The sequence below is a fragment of the Thamnophis sirtalis genome, unplaced genomic scaffold (assembly GCF_051295495.1).
Source record: "Thamnophis sirtalis isolate CommonGarterSnake01/CBP01778 unplaced genomic scaffold, rThaSir2_p1.2 scaffold_10, whole genome shotgun sequence".
NCBI classification, from domain to species: domain Eukaryota; kingdom Metazoa; phylum Chordata; class Lepidosauria; order Squamata; family Natricidae; genus Thamnophis; species Thamnophis sirtalis.
In genome coordinates this window covers 18000621-18021993 of record NW_028261390.1, presented here as the reverse complement: position 1 = coordinate 18021993, position 21373 = coordinate 18000621, and the positions used below count along the sequence as shown (strand labels likewise).

Here is a 21373-nt window from a genome sequence, read left to right as displayed (position 1 = left end):
ACAAATTTAAAGTAAACTGTACCAAACTCGATTGCAGAAAATACGACTTCAGCAACAGAATGGTCAATGCCTGGAATGCATTACCTAACTCAGTGGTTTCTTCACCAAACCTCCACAACTTTAACCTTAGACTGTCTACAGTTGACCTCACTCCATTCCTAAGAGGTCTGTAAGGGGCGTGCATAAGCGCACCAATGTGCCGACTGTCCCTGTACTAACAACTTCATTCGTATCCATTTCATGTATCATAATCTTGTATCTACTTATATCTATTATCTTATACATGCTAGACAAAAAAATAAAATAAAAAAAATATATTTCACCATCTGAATTTATAATATTTGGAAGAGGAGGTACCACATATACAGAGGTTATTTATAGAATACAATCATATAAACCTTTCTAATTTTATCAATTTATTGTCCACAGGTGTTTGGCATAGAATACATGGAGATTTCCTTTATTCTTTCCTAAAGCACTAATCTCCTGAGGTGTTTTCAGTTAAAGGAGAAGGATTGGGTCAAAGTTGTCCAGAATTTTCATAGCTGAGTGTTAGTCCTAGCGCAACATTTTAATTAATACAGCATTTTTCGTGTCAAGGAAGAGTTATAAGGCAACTATAGTGCAATATATGGTGCTCATATTAGAGTTTTTGGTCAGTCAAACTTGCTTTGGTTAACGTGATGCTATCCTGCAAAAATCTCAATAGATATTCAAGAAAGGTTAGAACTCATTATGCTGTTTGGAGTCTTTTTGGTATCCCTTAAATTTTCTTTTCCTAAAGATTTTTTTTTGTAGTTCTGCAACATCTGTGTTTCCTTGAGTATGCTGAAACATCCCCCTTTCTCAGTATGTAATAGAGGTGGGTTTCAAATCCCGGCACTACCAGTTCGCTTGTGCTTGCATGCATGGTTGCGCGTGACACTTCTGTGCATGCACAGTGTCCGGGCGGGTATAGGCAGATCCTTCCGCCACTACCACTACCAGTTCGACCGATCCGAGCCAAACCGGGAGTAACCAACCTCTGGTATGTAATGCTGTATGTAATGGCAACATGTCTCTAATAATTCAATATCTGAGTCTGCTACTATAGCATGAATGTTATTTTGGTAAAATAACCAGGCTTTTTGTGGAATTTAGTTGTGTTTATCTTTAAACTATGGAATAATAGTTTTCTCCTGCTGCTCTTATACAAGTTTACCTATCAAAATACAGTACGTGCTATATCAATTTCAGTTTTTCTTTGATGTTCTTTTCTTGAAACATTTACTGTTACAGATAGTCCTTTTCTATAACCATTGGCAATTTGTTGTTTTTATGCAACCTGATAAAAATAATACATTTTGTTCAAAGTTATCTTTCCAAAGAGATCAAAATACATTTTCACTAGTGGTCCAAACAAGGAACAGAGTGGAAGGTGTAGCTGTATTAATAATTAGCAGATTTTAGAATTCTCTGTACCAGGGAAAAGAAGGGGGCATTCTGTGTTGGAATTTTAAATGAAACATCAAAGCTAGTGAAACAAAGAACCCAAGAATACTTCTGAAACATAAAGATGCGCTATTCAATTAGTCTGTTCGCAATATGAACTTAATAAAACAAACTGAAGAAGAAAACAAATTTTCCTATGAATAAAATCTTACAGTTTTAGAATTTTATGCATTCTAATAGGTTTCTACACTTGTAAAATGTGAATATGATATTATCATTTTACAGTAATGCACAGCTTCTGATTTTTTTTAATCTGCAGAAAGATATCTTATGAATTCTTAGAGTAATATATTGTCTTCTTGTCATATATGATCCACAGTGTGGAAAGATCTCTGTTTTTTAATGTGGTATATTGGAATGGTCAATTGTTCATGACAGAAAATGAACTTTAGGACATTGGAAAATAGCTAGCTTTTGTCCTAATTTCCACATATTCGCTACTCAATGATTTTATTCCTTCAAAGTTGATGATCAAAACAGAATTCACACTTTTGGGACTGAGGTATTCTGAACCAGACATGTGGATCTGAAAGATTAATATCACCATTTTCTATGATACAGAAATTATTTTATTATGATGATCTCACCTTTTAAATATATAATTCAAGGCAGTGAATGTGTTTAAGACTTTCATTCTAGTGTAGGATGCATATGTGTGATCTCACACAATACTAAGTTTTAAAAGAGGTTTCATTAATGTTTTCCAATGATTACTTATTCCTCCTTTTATGCATCTTCCCTCACACTAATAATGATAGGTTATTTGCATATAAGTAACCAGTATTTGCTGAAGCAAAGATCTAATATGTTTTTTTTCTGTTCCATGGCTATTGTTAAATAAGTGGTGATATTGCAGTGATCAGCAGTATACATTGTAATAATTTTGTTGGTCAAGTTGTTTGGAGTTCATCAAAGGTCTTTGAGAGTTTTTAACACTATGCAGGGTTTAAATCTCAATTAATAGAACCATGAAAATATCTCTTTTGGTTCCTATGGAGGTGTTTTTATACTAATCTTGATAGGAAAAAAATCTTGAAACTTTAATACGAGCTATTGAAAATGTTGATTATGGCTCTCGGGGAATCTGTTCTTAATTAGTTTTTTTCCCTCTTTTCCCTCCTGTGTTGCTTTGCATTCTAGTATCATGTTAGGATTTTCAGAATTTGAATGTCAAAAATATTGTGAGAATATTCATTAATTAATGTAGAGAAATAAGTCTGCTCATGCAGCAAGGTCTTCTTGTCACAATTTGTGCAGCGGAAAAATCAATCTTAGGAGACAGTGAAATAATTAGTATGAAGCTTATAATCAAAATAGGACTTTAACTTTTTTTTTTCTGAATTGAACCTCAGACATTCTAATTTTGTGTGAGGAAAAAATGTTTCACCATTGACAGATCGATAGAACAACATAATAAGCTAGTTCCTCTTTTGTGCAAATTTCCTCCTTCCCTTTCTGATAAGCTTCATGTCCTCATAAGCATGCATTTGCATTTTCACTCACAAAATTGTGCTTGAATGAATGATGAGAGGGAAACTTTGATGATGTTTCTTATTTAGGAATTTGTTTTATGTTTCAAATATACAGCTTTGGGGCAAACAGAGTGACGACAAACTCTCTTGATGAATTCCAAGTCTCATTCCCTTTCTGCAAATGATAGATAATGGTGTAGCTGAACATTAATTTCATAGACTATTAAAAGTTATTATTATAATATAAAATAATAATTATCGCCTCATTGGTATGTATGAACATATGTGTACATTCTTCTGACCAGTAGATGTCAGTCATTGTAAAGTGAATGAAGTTTCAGCTTTCATGGGAAATATTAACAATCACCACATGAATGAAATCACTTGAGTGAAAGTTTTTGAAAACTCTGGCACTGCTCTTGGATTTTGTATTTATGTTCATACGTACATTATATTCTACTTTATAGAGGAACTTTTATTTAATTACTCACTAGATATATTTTTATACCATACAATTACAAAGAATCCTGGAAATTTTCAAGGACAGTATATGCCCCAGAACATAAATACCAGTAAAAATGAACGAGGATGTCTGCCACGAGACCCACAATGCTTTCACTTCATGGTTGGAGAGCCAAACTATCACTTCTTGAGATGATAACTGAAGACAGGTGGGTTTTAGATAGAGAAGACAGGCCTGAGATTAAGTGGACGCTGAACCATGCAGGATTTTATTATGGTTAACCTGTAAGTCATGATAGTCGTAAAGCAGGTCACCAACTGCCTGCACCCAATTTTACAACCCTTTCCAAAGCGATTATTAAGAGAACATGGCGGTCATTAAACAAATGTGGCTGTCTTTAAGCAAATGAATTGTTTGATATGAGGTGGTCTTTGCCAGAAACTGGAAGTAAACTCTGGTTTCTAGGAAAACTGTCATAAAACATGATTATATGATGACCAGGGTGCTGCAAATGGCTGCACATGTGATGAACATCCAAAATGTCATGTGGCCACAAGGTGATGACATTGAAACTTTGGGTCATAAATAGTTTGGGGGGGGGTGTCCATCATAACTTTGAAAAGTCACTGATTCACCATTCAAGGACTACCTGTACCATTAGTTTGTATTAGTGTCAACCAATACAATACAGCCAACCAAACTCAGTGTCAACCAATACAATACAGCCAACCAAACTCAGTGTCAACCAATACAATACAGCCAACCAAACTCAGTGTCAACCAATACAGTGTTTGTAGCACTGTTGCTAAAACAGCCCATCCCGAAAGGAGCTAGGATACTTCATTGAGCTAGCTACAGTTTTCAGATCTTCAAGGGGAAATGTAGGTCCCTGACTTAGAAGTTCTTCAATTATTTTCTAAGGCACTTTCTTCAAATATATAAAATATTTTTGCAAAAGATTATCTTGCTTTCTAGAGAAATCACTATGGAAGAGGTATGGCATTCTGAAATATTGGAGTTGAAACAGATTTCTTACCATTATACTTTAGGAATGGATTTTCAAAAGTTTATACGAACCTTTAAAGATGGGGTTTATGTTTGTTTATTTTTTTCAATCTTTTATATTATATTTTTGTCCATTTTTATAAGCTACTATTTGGACTGAGTAATATAAGGGTGTCAGACTTGATTTCATTGAGGGCTGCATCAGGATTGTATTTGACCTTGAGAGGGTGGTGGGGTGTGGCCAGCTCGACATTCATGTCGGGGCACCTGTGGTGGCCCGAGCACTCTGCTAGAGAAAATGGGCTCCTGAGCTCTGTTTTCAACTGCGACGGCTTCCTGCATCCCTCTGTCAGCAAAAATGGAGCTCGGGAGGGCCACACATGGTTTTCACTGGCAGAGGCACCGCAGATTGGTCCTTTGCTGTTTCTAGGGTAGCCCCATGGGCCAGATCTAAGCACCCTGGGGGTGCTAAGCACCCTATTTCTTTTTAAATATTGCATAACTAGAAATGTGTGAGCAGTGCTAGATGACCATGGCTATGTCACAAACTAAACTACCATTCTATAAATATAGAAGTTGTACTGTAGAATAATATCTGAGATTGTTTTTGCCTATTAAACATGTGTCTCTATAAAGAAGAACCATTATGTATGGGAGTCTTCAAGATGCTGAGAATTACAATGGTTATTCATTAATAATAGTGTGAATGCGGGAATGGTCTATGACTACTCAATAAGTAAATGAATAAATAAATGGCTGTGTTTATTTTTATCATGCTGATTGTACCCAGTAAAGAGTAACTCCAAAGTTCTATGAAATTTCTGAAATGATATTAAAATAGTATTCTAGTAAAATTAAAATGATCAGTTTTACTGAAAGAGCTGATAACGTTAATAACATATTTTTAATCATATCTCTAAGCACTATTTTTCTTTCTGGAACTTTATTGAAAATTGGCTTAAAATGAATATAGAAACAGAAATGTTTATTTTTTTTTTATGCCACTAGATGTCCATATTTAATAAGAATTGTATTTCCACTGTTCTGTTAACCAAAACTGCAATCAGCTATTATATTGAGTGGTCCTTACAGAAACATAATTATATTCTTTATCTCACAACAAAAGTTACAGGATAAAAAGTGCAAATAAAGGGGAATACTATGGGTAATAATGTTATATTATTGGATTTGGATTATAAACAACAATAGGAACAGTAACATTGAAGGACAAAGTAGGGGCAGGTTCTAGGAACAAAGAGTCATAAATTAGGGTCAAAGCTATAGTAGAGTATGAGATCATGGAGCAATAATACAGAATAAAGAATAATCAAAGACGCAAAAATACCTTGTTGCTTGAACAAAACCGAGCTAAAAAAAAATGAGCAATATATTCTGTCTTGTCTAACACAAAGGTCTCTAACCCCTGTCCTTGGACTGGCACCAGTTCGCAGCATGCCAAAAAATGCCCCGCGCAAACAAGCAAAGCCCCATCCATGGGATGTAACCATGTACCCTCTTGTCTGCGGAAAAAATCTCCACGGAACCAGTTCCTGGTGCCCAAAGGGTTGGGGACTACTGGTCTAACAAGTCTAGTCAGTTTTTTCAACATTTGAAGTTATTTCACTGAAAAGCTATGTATTGTATTATTTTACCCTATATGAGCAAGCACACTTGGATCTAGCAGCAAAGTCAGTTATAAATTAACCGAATCCTCAAGGTTAAATCCTGCGCTACATTTGCTTCCATATATCCTGATTACTAATGAAGACTGCACCCAAGTAATGTTGCTTGCTCAGCAGAGATATATCTTGTTTATGTCTCATGTTTATCCCTGGTTTACCATGAGACTGAACTATATGAAGCTAAGTGCTGACAACCAATGATCTCTGTTTGTTTTGATAAACAGAGGCAACACCTAGAAAGTGCTTTTAAAAATGAGGTAGCAGTTTCAGCACATTAAAGCAAGCACCCTGACAAATAAATTGTGCAGAGGGTGACAAAGATGACACAGGTGGGTGTTGCCTTGAAAGTAACTTTGAATATATTATCGTACTTTTCAATGTCATATGATTTTCTCTTGGATACAGTTCTTAAAGTTCTAGAAATATTAACCGATTGGGACATTTAATTCATTTAAATGTAGTTCAGATACTATGCTTCCAAACATATACTAGTAGCTAACATCTCTTTGATTTTTTAATTTGTTTTGAGACACACACTCTAAAATACCTCCCCCCACACACACTCCAAATAATAGTATTGTAACATTGATGTATTCTAATTCTGCTACATGGCTGTTTGAAGTCATGTTACCTATTTGTTAGTCAACTCTTTTGTTATTATTTGCTGAACTAGTGTCAGCCCTTCAAGATAGGTTAGATCAGATTACAACATTACTTTATTGTTGTAGGGCCGTGATGACAAACCTATGGCACACGTTCCACAGGTGGAATGTGGAGCTATTTCTGCGGGCACGTGAGCCATCGCTCAGGTCGGCCTCCTGCTGGCCAGCTGATTCTCTGCTGGGAGATGCGCACATGTGGGGGGGGGATGCGGTGCCCCTGTGCTCTGTTTTTGGTTCCAGGAGGCTTCGCCACCCTCACCCCCTGATTTGGTGCTAACAGGCCTCCCTGAAGCCTCCTGGGACCAAAAATGGGCGGAGGGAACCCGGGGGTGTTGCACACAAGGGGCGGGACCTGCATGGAGAGGCATTGCATTAAGGGTGTCGGCATGTGCGCTTGCGCTTTTAACACCTGAGGGAAAAAAAAGGTTCGCTATCACTGTTGTAGGTTAATGTAATCTTGAAAACCTTCAAGAGTTTCTCTCTCCTCCATCTTATACCAAACACAATCAAGGTTGAATTTGTTCCTTTCTTAGGCCTTCATCTTTCTCAGGACTGAATTGCTGTTTCTTTGTTGGTTCATCAATTCCTTTCCCAAGGTCATACCTACATTATATTCAAAATTGTAATTGAAAGGAAATTAGGCATGCCCCTTAAAAATGAAAAGCAGGTAGTATATATAAAGTAGACAACAAGGTACTTCAATTTCATCCTGCATTATGTTTCCTTTTATATCACTTTATTTGTTCCAAATAAATGGTAGACAAGTAATAATTTAACCTGGACACTCATAAAACATCATACTCAAGTAAGCTTTAGATTTGCTTTAAGCTTAAACAACCACATTATTCAAATGGAGGTAATGTAGGTGGAACCTTTTTGCTCTTAGTAAATAGAGATTTTCTGCCCTAATGAATTTTGGAAACTAGGATGCCTTCCCATATGGCTCACAAATCTGTTATTATGGAATAAGGCCCATTTAAGTTTGGTCTGTAGAAGAAATAACTGCTTTCTATTGCCATGATTGAAGAATGATGCTGTGTCACAGCCTATTAACATATGAGAAACTTAACATGTTCTTCTCTATGAATTTTGAAAGCCTTATGGGAGTTGAGTATAATGGATAGCTCCATTTTCTAGCTGCTACAGTGACAGTACATAATTCAATTGGTTTTGTGGTCAGGAAATGCAACAGTAGGAGCCTTATATCTGTATCTGTGGAGATGACTACAATTTATTCATAACTTCAGCTCACAAGCATGGATGATCAATCTTTTGTCAAGATATGAGAAAGAAAGAGAAAGGGCAGAAATCCTTAGTTTCTGATTGGTGTGAAGAAAAAGCCAACAACGAGTTAACTTCCCTTATCATCCAGCTAGAGATAATTAGATTAAAAAGTTCAAATTAGACCCTTTGACCTATCTCTTTGGGTTTTTAAAAGTTTTATTGATATTATTGATATTATTATTATATATCTTATTCATTAAACATAAAACAGCCAACTGAACATTCAAAAATACATCACAAATACAATTGACTGGTGCTAATGGTTGATACGGTTTGCTGCCAGCATCCTAAGTATCAACCAAGTACCTTCTTAAAATATAAGTTGTTCCAAGTAGCACAGTTTTTTGCAGTTCTGCTGGTGCTATTGCAGGAAGCTGCAATTCATTGATGTATCTTATAAAATTCTTGGACATGGTGCCAAGGGCCCCGATGACAATGGGTATCACTGTTACATGCTTCATCCATAGTGTAGTTTCGATGGCCAGGTCGTGATATTTCATTATTTTTTCTAGTTCTTTTTCTTTGACTCTGGCATCTCCAGGAACAGCGATATCAATAAACTGTACACTTTGGCTCTCTACAACTGTGATATCTGGCATGTTGTGCTCCAAATGACGATGTGTTCATTTTCAAAAGTCCCACAAGATCTTCACCTTCTCATTTTTGATAACTTTTTCCGCTTTATGTTCCCATGACTTTCTGGATACAGGTAAATCATATTTTTTACATAATGACCAGTGGATTAATTTAGCAACTCGGTCATGTCTAGCTTTGTAATCAGTTTGTATGATTTTGCTGCATTCACATATTAAATGTGAAACAGTTTTGACTTTGTTATTGCAAAATCGGCAGTCTGGGTTGTCAGTGGATTTTTGTATCTTCGCTTTCATGGCATTAGTTTGTGGTGCTTGTTCTTGAGCAGCCAGTATTAAACCTTCCGTTTCTTTCTTGATAGTTCTCATCTTAAGCCATGGCCATGTCAAGTTGTCATCACATTTTCCTTCAATGTTTTTCAAGTGCTGTCCATGCAAAGCTTTGGTTTTCCATCTATTTAATCTGTCATCCAGCTGTTTTTCCTTATATTCTGCCTTTGTTTCTGTTGTTTTTATGCTGTTCTCCATTTTCACAGCCTGCAGCAATTTTTCTGTACTTTGGTTCGCATAATCATTCAAACTTCATTTTTTATTGTTATTGTTATTGTTATGTAGCTGTTTATATAGGGTAGAACTCTTGGCTCTGTAACTTCACCCTTAGTTTTCATTCCACTTTTAAACTTTTTATTCTACCTTTTATTTGCTCTTCAACATATTCTGGTTCTCTAAAACTTACTAATTGATTCTTTTCTCCCATTCTTCTGCTGCTCCCCATGATTCCTTTTTACCTGGGTCGATGAGTTCCCTTCCCCTCTCGAATCGTGTGGCTGTTGGTTGTTTTTTAAATGCCCTGTACTTTTGTAGTTTTTGTGTTTTTCCCTTCCCCTCCTTCGGGTTTGTGCGCCGCCCTGAGTCCCGTAGGGAATAGGGCGGCATATAAATAAAATGAAACTCAAACTCAAACCTATTCTGATTTTTTTCCAAGCACATTCATTTATAACATGTGGTAGCCTTGAATAACTGACTTCGTTAACTATAAACAATGATACTATATTGTCATTTGTTTAAAAGACTCCTGTTCCTGCCTTCTGAGGAGTGTGGAAGGCAGTGAACAAAATTCATAATAGATTATAAGAGTTACAATTGCAGTCATAATATCTGAAAACATTAGTAAAGTTTTCTGACATTTGTGGGTGCTATTCAGAAAGCATTACATTTTCTGTTCACATTTTTAAACATTGTGCATTGTATGTCTGCTGTATAGGAAAACCCTCATATGTATGAATATAACTTTTTTTAGTATTCTTTTATAATTGTACTGAGCTCTGATAAGTTCTTTAACAGACTTGAATTGCCTGTCTCCATTGACTAAACAGCCTGGGTTCAAAGACCCAAAGGCTGTGCAATGGGATGAGTTCCTGTTAATTGCTCCAACTCCTGGCCACCTAGTAGTTGGAAAGCATGTAAATACCAGTAGATAAATAGATACCACTTTGGTGGGAAGATAATAGCATTCCTTGCACCTTGGAATTTAGTCATGCTGGCCACATGACCACATAAATGTCTTCGGACAATACTGGCTCCCTTGACTAAGAAATGGAATTAGCACCACCATCTAGAGTCAGATACAACTGGACAAAGGAAACCTTTACTTTTCCACTTATTTTATTGACTAAACTATGCATCTTGTGTGAAATAGTTTTATTTTCCCATCTTTAATTCAATATGACTGTTTACTGCAAATGTTCATGCACGAATTTGGATATACGCTAAATAGTGACATAATTTGCTTTTCACAATCGTGGATGTATCCTCAATTGTATCCATAGGTTATGTAGACCAAGGGTCCTCAGTCCCTGGTCTGTGGACCGATATACGTCAGTGGCATGCCAGCAACTGGTCCAAGCAAACAAGTGAAGCATGCAAAACCCTTCTGGTCCACTGAAAAACCTCTCCATGGAGCTGGTCCCTTATGCTCAAAAGGTTGGGGGCTGTTGATATAGATCATCATTTTTTGCATGATGCCTAACTGCAAAAGGGTTTCATGTGATTTTAACTGATTCTCTACTTCCAGAGTTCAATCATCTCCTCAACCCTCAGCCTAACACATGCTTTGCAATGTTAAGTAGTTTGAAAATGACTTCATCTAACCTTTTTTTTTTGCTACCAGGTATCCAGTTAATCTTATAAGATTTTTAACACTCCACACCAGTACACATAAAAACAATGCCGCAGGGACTAGCATGCCGTGACTCACCTTTGTAGCATGGTTCCTTTACTCTTGAAATTTGTGTTCTATCATATGCCTCTTACATGCATTTTTATCTTTCCCAAACTGGAACAGGGAAGCAAGTAAATAGAAATATGGTTTGGTCATGTAGAGGGAACGAATGAATTTCAATTGCAAAATGTCAAGAACAATAATGCTGGATGATGATAAAGATGATGACGTGTCTGTTAAACAAATCTACATGTAAACGAGTCAAGAGGAAAGGGAAGATTGAAAGCTTATGCTTAAATGGATCTGATGAGATCTTCAAGAAGAGAGAAGCGAGAAGGTCAAAGAATAAAATGCAGTGTGTAAAAGGAGTGGATAGATGTGGTAGAAATAAGGATGGCTTGAAAGGATATGGAGCAATATATTGATCTATGTTCAATTACATTTGATTCTATCTCCTTTTATTATCTTATTATTTCTATTTCTTTAGCTTATTATTGCTTATTCCCTTTCTGCCATTTTCATAATATTGCTTTCCCTGTAAGTGAGTACTGTATTTTTCCAAGTATAAGACACACCTTTTTCCCTCAAAAAAGAGGGTGAAAATCTGGGTGCATCTTATACACTGAATACAACATTTTTGGTCTCCCGAAACACCACCCCCTTCACCAAAATGGATGTGCAAAGGCTTTGGGAGACCTGAAAAGTGCTCCTGGGTGCTGGGAAGGGCAAAAAACGAGTGGAAAACGGGCTGTTTTTTGCTTGTTTTTGCCCCCCCCCCCATCCCCAGGAGCCCTCTACAAGCTTCCCAAAGCCTATACATGCCCTGCTTTTTTGCAAAAAAATGGGGCCATTTTTGCAAAGAAGGGAATTTTTCTGCTCATTTTTGCCCCCGAGGCCCCAGGAGCAATCTACAAGCTTCCTAAAGGCTATGCATGCCCTGTTTTTGGCAAAAAAATGGGACTGTTTTCACGAAAAAGGGCCGTTTTCTGCTTGTTTTTGCCCCCCAGCCCCCAAGGGCACTTTGTAAGCCTTGCAAACTCTCTGCGAGGCCTGCAAAGTTTTTCACAAAAAATGAGGTGTGCAGAGGGTTTGGGAGGCCAGCAGAGTGCAAAAATCTTTTTAAAAAATTTACCTCTTCAAAATCTTGGTGCGTCTTATACTCCGGTGTGTCTTATACTCCGAAAAATATGGTAATCTTCCCCCTTGTCTTTTCATGTGGGAAACTTGAAGGAAGAAAGTCAGTAGTGTAGCTGTCAGGGAAGGTCGCAAGTTGCTTGACTAATTCTTTACCTCTCAGTCTCCCTGCACTTGTATTGTGCCAGCCAGTTTTGCACTCCTCAAGCTGTGTTGCACCCCTATATATCCTCCCTGACCTGCAGTCTTGCATACCTTCTCCAATCTGTTCTGTACTCTCACACATCGTCTCTGATCCTCACTTCACCACTCATGTACCCCTTGGTCTCTGCCACCTGGCAGCAGCCACTACCGCATTTCTCACACATCCATTGCTCTCTTTGTCCATATGGCAGCAGCCACTTACTAGCTTGCCTCCAGAAGTTGTGAATGCCCCAACACTGGAAGTCTTTAAGAAGATGTTGGATAGCCATTTGTCTGAAATGGTATAGGGTTTCCTGCCTAGGCAGGGGGTTGGACTAGAAGACCTCCAAGGTCCCTTCCAACTCTGCTATTATGTTATTGTATTACTTATAAGGCAAAATTCTTGCCTTATAATGTAATATTTCACCCAATTGAAGATTATAACCAGACAGTCACAAGAGTTTTAGTACTAACAGAGTAACAGAGTTGGAAGGCACTTTGGAGGTCTCCTAGTCTGACCCCCTGTTCAGGCAGGAAACCCTAAACCATTTCAGACAAATGGTTGTCTAATCTTTTCTTAAAAGCCTCCCACAACTTCTGGAGGCAAGTTGTCTCACTGATTAATTGTTCTGTCAGGAAATTTCTTCTTAGTTCTAGGTTGTTTCTCTCCTTGAGTTTACTAGTCACTGCTTATTGGTTTTAATTTTCAGTTAACCTTGCCCCTCTTTATAAATGAGGACTAGGAAGAAGAAACTAGATTTTTTTGGTATGAGTTGGTAAAGAGAAAAAGGTTCATGGCAAAGATAAACAGTAGGGCTACAACAGTGAATGTAGGTGTCACCTAGCATTAAGATGATACTCATTTTCAATGCTGCAACAATATGAAATGTCAAAAAGCTGAGCTGAAGAATAGACTGGTAGACTATGGTGTTGAGCTACAATTTAGATCTGGGATCATGGTGAAAAAGTAAATGGTGGGAGGAGTGTGGTCAATTATGTCTGCTGAGTTGGTTACAGCACCAGTGCAGTCTGGGAAATAGTTCTGTATCAACTCTTTTCTCCCAAGCCTTGGAAAATTGTCACCTGTAGTGATGACCTGCTACCTAAGCTGTTTTTTTAAAAAAAAATAAAAGCTGAAAAGAAAAAGAAAATGATAGAAAGAAAATTCACATTTTTTTCCTGAAGAATTTTCAATCCAGAGAGATGAATTTAGTCCTCCTGGTAACTTGCTTACATAGCCCTGCATTAATTCCCAGGAGAACATCTGTATTTGCTTTATTGTAAAATTACTTATCAAATAACCCTAGTTATCTTGTCACAGAAGAGGTAGTTCTCTGCTGTTTCAGATAAATTCTCTTGACACCTAAAGGAAACCATATGCAAAGGTTTTTGTCCTTTCTTTGTGGCAATAACTGGGCCACAAATCAATAAGATTAATAGTTGTCCAGTAAATATTCAATATTCTTGACACATGTGACACATGTGAACTGCAGACTAGTGTTTACATTGCAATACAAGTAAATTACTCTCAATACAGTAGGATTGCAGAACTGTTATCAATTTAATTAATTTATATAGGTCATGGTATAATTATTACACAATGTAATCCGTGATTATAGAAATAAGCCGGCATGTATGTTTAGAAATTACATATTTAACAGGCCCTATCCAGTACAATATAGGCCATATGGGCTAGTGCAAATTCCATATGAGGTTTAATTGTATGCCTTAATTTTTCTTCTAATATGGAGGAAAGGGATTTGCATACGTTCAGAGAGAATGTTATAGCAGCCATTAAATTTCTGTCCTTCATCTTTAATGTTGCATAATCACTTTTCTCACCCCCACCATTATTCATATTTAGCATAAGAGCTATCTGGAGAATACCTACAAAATATCACTTGCACAAGGCCGGTGTTCTACTCTACATTAAAGGTCTCCAAGCGTTTCTTTTATGGACTTAACCTAGAGTGACTTAGAGTAAAACGTGATTTCGGAAGTGCTTTGTGGAAAGCACTGCTTTCTTGAAAACTCAGCAGGTTTAATCATATCTTCTTTGCACAGACTGTTGTGAATACTCCATTGAGTCCTATTAACCTAAATGTTTTCCTTATCCAACATTTATAGAGTATGGTTCTAGAAAACAAACTCTCTTTGTTGAATTTGCCTTCTAAATTAATGGCATTAAGAAAACTTACAAGCGTGTTTCATCCTTTGGGAGAGACATACTTTATTGGTTTTCAAGACTTCAGTATGAAAAAAAGTGGAACCATTACCTAAAGCAAATTGGAATATTTTCTTAATGCTTTTTTAAACATTCATATTTGATGGTTGTAATATTAAAAAAATAAATTACAGCTAACTATACATTTGGGACATATCACAGAGAGAACCTATAATATCAGATTATATGTGATACAACATACTACATATTATAGTGAGATTTGAGCAACATCTCTTTTTTTTAAGTTTTTTATTTTTATTCATCTCATTGCATGAATGGTTTGATTCCTGGGTGTCATACAGTTCAATACAAATAAACCTAACAGTATTAAGTTCTTTACATTCTATGTAAAGAACGTTCTTTTCTCAGGCCAAGAATCAACTTCTCTTATTTTCTATTTGTTTGTTTCTTTTTACAGTTGCCTTGTTTCGGGAATTACAGATTTGTGTATATAATACAAAATGTATATATTACTTTCTATAATGCATTTGTCATTTAGTGTGCATTTGTATGTATATATTTGCAAGTAAAATGTAAATAGCAATGAATCAGTTTGATATTTTTTTCCTCTCTCTATAGAGGAATTACATTAACTATCATGAGGGTAAACTGGAGTGGGGGGGAGTCATGTTCTTGTTTTGGGATTTACTAACAAGCTAACTGATGTCCTTAGTTTCCCCAAAACGCCAATTTGATGAAGCATATTCAGGGTGATTGAGACACCCCAAGTTTTATTCAAGTGTTATGTCTCTTAATTTGCCACACAGCATTAAAAATGACTGAAGCACCTTTTAAAAAATACCTTCACCTGCTGTGTGAATTATTGGGGAGGGCACATTATCAGTTAACTGCAGCACTCATCACCTGAGAAATTGATAAATTTATGGCCATGTTCAGTGTAGTAACAGTGCAACCATATTGGAATGCAGACATTATATGAAAGAGATTTTACTGAATTAGAAGTGGAATCCCAAAGATGTGGTTGCAGTTTTGAATGAATTGAAATGAAATCAGAGTGTCTTACAACAAAATAATATAAAACCAATAACGACATTAAGGGTATCAGCAGATCAAAATGAATTACAATAAATAGATTAATTCATTAACTGAGAGCCAGTTTGGTGTGATGGTTAAGGCACTAGGCTGGAAACCTGGAGATTGAATTCTATTTTTACAGTAATTTTATTAAAGATTATAATTGCAACAGTAAAAACAAATACAAACTAAAAAAAGAAGAGTAAAAAGAAATAGTAGATGGTACTGAGAAGAAAAACAATAGAGAAATGGAAAAGAACAAAAAGTGAGAATATAATCAAGAAAAGAAACATAAAGAAACGACTTCTCACCTTTGTCACAAGTATTAACAATTTTAGTAACATCACCTTCTCCTAAAATATAACAAATGATTTCTTCATGTATCCCATCTCTTATGTATAAACAAATCCATACAGCATTCTTAATTCAGTCCTTATGTCTGCAAAAGTCCATTAACAGTGACCATAAATAATAATATATCTATTTTAACCTTGATCAAATAAATCAACTTTACATTCCTTCCTTAATTTCCATTACGCTATTCAAATGTTTCAGAAGTTGATTTATTTTTATTTTTCCTTTGTCTCTTCTCACAACATTCTTCAGTATTTTAACAAGCCTCTTTTGTAAATCCAGTGTAAGAAAATTATCCAGACCATCTACATATGCAGAGCTGATATGAAGGAAAATCAAATATGTGTCTACACAATATGAAGTCAAATGGGAACCATTTGAATGTTCATGTCCATATTTATATATTGAAATATAGATATGTAATTTACTTTAATATGAAAATATGGAATATGGGATATCATTTACTTTATTTGTCATGTATGACCAAATTATTTCTGAGATTAATATTTTTTGCTTTGGGATTTATTCAGATCCATAGATAATTTCTTGGAAAGGATATTTTGCATTCTTTCTGTTGGAAGCCTTAGAGCTATTTGGTTTGCATAGTCCTTCATCGTAATTGAAAGTGCATTGATATAAATGTGAACTGACAACACAGTGCAAAAAACAGAATGTCCACAGAGGAGGCAAAGGGTATTAGAAAGGCAAAAGCAGCATTTTGGCATCATGTTGCAAGTCCTGATGGAAGCAGAGATAGGCTGCAGATGGATATTTTTTAGTATTGTTAGCAAGTTTTTAATTATCAAAGGAGCGGTTAGAGCAAGCAGAATCAAACTAAAGTTATGTGGTGCATTACATTTAATGTATCATGGGTTTTTGATGGCACAATCCTACTTTTATGCAAAGATGATTAACAGGTGAAGCAAAGCTCAAAGAGTCTTATATAATAACCTTAGCTCTGAGGAAAAATGGGTTGCTTATATTATAGTCATATATGTAGTAACCCATGGTTAGTTGTCATTTGTTTCTTCCTTTTTCACAATGTCCCAATGAGATACAACTTTCTCCCCATAATTTTTCATTCCTTCTCCAGCAGCAATGTAGTGACATGGTAATATCTCCTGTAAATCCCATCTCACTGATCTTTCCACCCTTAAACATGAAAGTGCATTGTCCTTTTATTTCATTACTTTACCACTCAAATCTTCTTTCATATAATTAATGACATAAATTCAAGCCTATGCAACCTTAAATTCTTCTTTAAGATGTCATGACTAGGAATTTCCAATATATTTTAGTTATTTAAATTAAAAAAAAACAATTAGAGTTAATTCTTAACTGATGTTACATACTAATAATAAAATGTATCAGATTGCATCATATGTATTACATGTATAAAACATAGAATATCATATGTATTACATAGGTATAGTGAAGTATAAGTTGTTATAAAATAAACAATGTGCATCAAAAAGGGAAAAAATATCACCTGTTTAATTTAGATAAAAGTCTTTTGTTTTTGCAACTCTTGATTGCAGACTGTATATAAACATTCTGTTTTTACCTAAAAGTAGTAGCGAAATGATTGGCAATTTAATGGTACAAGATCCATGTATCTCCTGTAACAAAATTTGCACAAATGCTTCATTCTGCAAAGAATCATTTTTCACTTTTCCTTGACTGTAGTAAAAAGGTACTCGGTGAGGTTTTACAGCAAAGATATCCACTTTAAATTATCCATTGTTCATGTTCTGGGCTTGTTTGCCCTGTAGCAGTGGTTGACATTTCATAGAGATTGAACCTGCATAGGGCCAGAAAATATATATAATTATAAGAATCACCTTTTCTTGATTTTTCCATTATGTACCAATCATGGGAAAGGCAGGTATTTCTTAGATGCTTTGCTACAGTAAGGGAAAAAAGTTTTATTTACTGACCTGTAATTAGAATGTGGCATTTTGGTAAATTAATAGAAGATAGCTTTTGTATAATTTGGTACTCAACAGGTGCTGCAGGATGTGGTAATGCAAGTCTTTGATCTGTATCACATAAGCAGCAGGATGTAGTAAATGAACCCTTCACAGTATGACCCCCCCCAAATACATTTTCAGTTTTTAAATATTGTAAAAGAGGCTTTTATTAAGGATTATAACAATATAATTATTTGTTTATCTTTAACAATACAATATATACATTAAAATTATAATTTGTTAGAAAAAATATTTTGAATATGAAGTCAGAATTACTTTATCACTTTTGTCATCTTCCCAATTAATGTAAACTCCAGGTCACATTTTGACCCAATTTATATACAGTAAAGGATGCCTGAGAACCACTAAATTTATTAATTTTTCCAGGCTTTCGATTAAACATAAAGGGGCAGGCAATAATCATTTTGATATGTATTGGGTCAATCACTCTTCATCAACCCAACTCATCTCATGGGATGGTTGTTGTGAAATAGGAGTATTAGGTAGGTTTTCAACCTTGAGTATGTTTGTGTCTTTGTAAGAAATATCATGAGCACTTACCCACTTAGGATCAAAGAATTAAAGAATTATACTATCCTGTTTTCCACAAAAGAAGACCTCTTGGATAATAAGCCCAATTTTGAGCACATGGGCTAAAATAAGCCATCCCCTCAAAATAAGTCCTACCTGAAAATATTGCAATACAGAAGCAGTCATGAGGTGACGCGCCTCTTACATCTCAAAAATAATAAGACCTCCCCAAAAATGAGGGCAAGTGCTTATTTCGGGGGTCAAAAGAAAATAAGACCCTGTCTGATTTTTGGGGAAACATGGTAGGTTTTTTTAAAAAAAAAAATTAAGCAGTGGCATCTTACAGGACCAAGAGATGTGCCTTCTTTGTTGTGGCTCCTATCTTGTGAAGCAGCATCATCTCTCCCTAAAATTGGCATGACCCTGATCCTGTTGGCTTTTCAGATTTTTCCTTTGAATATAGTTTAGCTTGTTAGGTGAGCCTGGCTTGCTGATTAGATAGACAGAAAGGATCAGTTTGGATCTCTGGCACACAATATATTGCAAATGAATGTGGAGATATACTTGACAAGAAAATGGATGAATTGTTTAGGGAAAACTGGCAACCTAATGGGAAAATAAAAAGCATATGACAAAAAACAAACAATATCTTGCTTCAAAATAATTCTGTCTTGTTTCTATTAGTAGTGAAGTGATTCTAAGAGTAGTGAAAAACTCTGGAGGTTTTCAAAATTCTGTTATTACACCCTTCAGCAAAAGTTGCATTTCTGTAAACACTTGCATTGTCTGTTTCTTGATCTCATTTAGCAATATGGCAGCTGTATAAATTTTTCAGACAGAAAGATAGATAAGATATAGATAGATAGATAGATAGATAGATAGATAGATAGATAGATAGATAGATAGATAGATAGATAGATAGGTAGATAGATAAAAAATAGATGATAGGTAGGTAGGTAGGTAGGTAGGTGGGTGGGTGGGTGGGTGGGTGGGTGGGTGGGTGTATGTATGTATGTATGTATGTATGTATGTATGTATGTATGTATGTCAAAGCTACTATGGAGAAAGTATGCAGAGGCAGCTTCCCTTGTGGTCTTTTTCAGCCTCACCCAATGTGGTCTCAGAGTAAAATCAAAGAAATATTTAGTGGAGTCTGTAGGTGTCCTCTAAAGCCTCATTTCTCTATAAACTACCTAAGTTCATTGTGCGGAGATTAAGTCTATGAAAAAAACATTATAGCACAGTTATTACTACTCATAGGGAGGGAGGAGATAGTTTAAGTAAGTACAATCATGCCAACAGAATAAGGGAACTTTCTGTTTATGCTTAATTGGACAAAATTACTTGGGCTTAAAGAAAGCCTCTTAATGGTTGTGCCATTTACTCTAAAGGATTCATGAGAAATTTATGAAACTCATTTGAGTTAATAGGCAGACAGAGTAGTAAATATCTGTTGGATTTTGAAGCTTGAGTGTTGTTCCATACTTTTAATTTCCAAAGTATTTAAATTGCGTATAATACTATGTATTTGATCCAAAATAATGTTCAGAATTAGCTCCTGTGGAAATAGGTTCACTCATGGATATCTGCAACTGTGATGTTGCCCAGAAAATAACTTATTTGTCTCTTCTTAACCTATAATTGTTTCTGACATTGGTTGAGGTTTTACTGCCTATGTCAGTGTTCAATCTTAACTATTTTGAGCCCCATGGAGAAAAGGTGATTGTAAATAGAATAAATACAAGCAGTGAAGTGTATTTTGCTAAGATCACCGCTTATTGTCACTGTAAAGTCGTCACATGCTGATCTTTGTTACTGTGAGCTTCATCTTGTAGAGAGAAAGAAAGTCTACTTGCTCAATGAAATTCTTTGTTGTTGTTGTTGTTGTGGTTCTCTTTCCTTTTGCACCTTAGAATTTGATAGACACCTACCACCAAAAAGAACAATTTGTTCATTCCCTGCAGATAATATTTCACAAAGGAAGAAATTATTCTTGGAAATGCCTGAGAATGTCTTGCAGGCATATAATGCTGTAGCATTGTTGAGACCGAGTGTGGGTCTTTGCATGGCCTGGTTTGGACAGTAGCGCCTAGACTTCCTAGGTAATTCTGCTGGTAACTTTCCCTCAAAGAAGTCTATTGTAAATGTAGAAAACATATATCAGCCTGTTTATGGATGATTTAGGTAACACTTATATTTTCCAAAAAGAAAAAGAAAAAGGACCAATACACATGAGATATTATATTCTGATAATAAAATAAGGGATTGTGGTAACGATGTGAACTGTTTTCATTTTATGTTACTCTAGAATACTAATTCTCATAACTTGTTTCTCTGTCACAGTCTGTATAGTTTGATGATAAACCTCATGTATGAAGAAAATACGAATTTATCTTGCTGCATTTCCTTTTTTTTATTTTTAGGACCAGGGACCTACAGCCCAGTTGACCAGCCAGGAGCAAAATTGTCTCCTGGAACGACAGTCTTGGTTTCTCAAGAAGCACGTTTTAAAGATGCAAAAAGCACCAGTCCTGGGCCTGCTTCATATGTGGTAAGTTGACAACACAATGTTATTTGGCAACTGGATAAACCTGGTCATCCCTTATAATTATGAAACACATACATAATAATCTGCAATAGTGGTGTCATTTCGGTATCTAACATCAGGAAAGCAAATGGATTTTATTTTTTTCTAATCAAGAAGATGGCAGCCAAAGAAGGCTGTGTTTTTGTATTTTTTGCAGTGTCAAGTTTGGGTTTACCAGCAGGTCTTCTGAGGGAGTTTGCAGACTTCGTTGGAAGCATTTGGTCCATGAAGGAAGTGTACAGTTAGTTAAAAGGCAGTATATAGACATTCACACCCTGGCCAGTGGCTCTTTTCACTTTTATTGGGCAGAAGACATTGAAGTATAGCCAACCAGACAAACAGGTTTAAAAATAGCTTCTACCCATGGGCTGTCAGACTCCTAAAGCAACACAAGCATTGTGGAATGATTGTGTTGTGTATATGGAAACATATGGCTAGGTTTTGTTTTTGCCAAATTACTTGTATAAGGATTAATCTCTATA

General features: G+C 35.8%; 1 protein-coding gene across 3 annotated transcripts in view; it reads left to right on the top strand.

Annotated features, from left to right (window-relative positions):
* STPG2 (sperm tail PG-rich repeat containing 2) overlaps nt 1-21373 on the top strand; it is a 181563-nt gene that overhangs the window by 84826 nt on the left and 75364 nt on the right. For all 3 annotated transcript variants that reach the window (XM_087723775.1, XM_087723774.1, XM_087723773.1), the window contains one exon: nt 20728-20855. In XM_087723775.1, coding sequence (XP_087579901.1) covers nt 20728-20855 — 128 coding nt within the window. The remainder of the gene's footprint in view (nt 1-20727; nt 20856-21373) is intronic.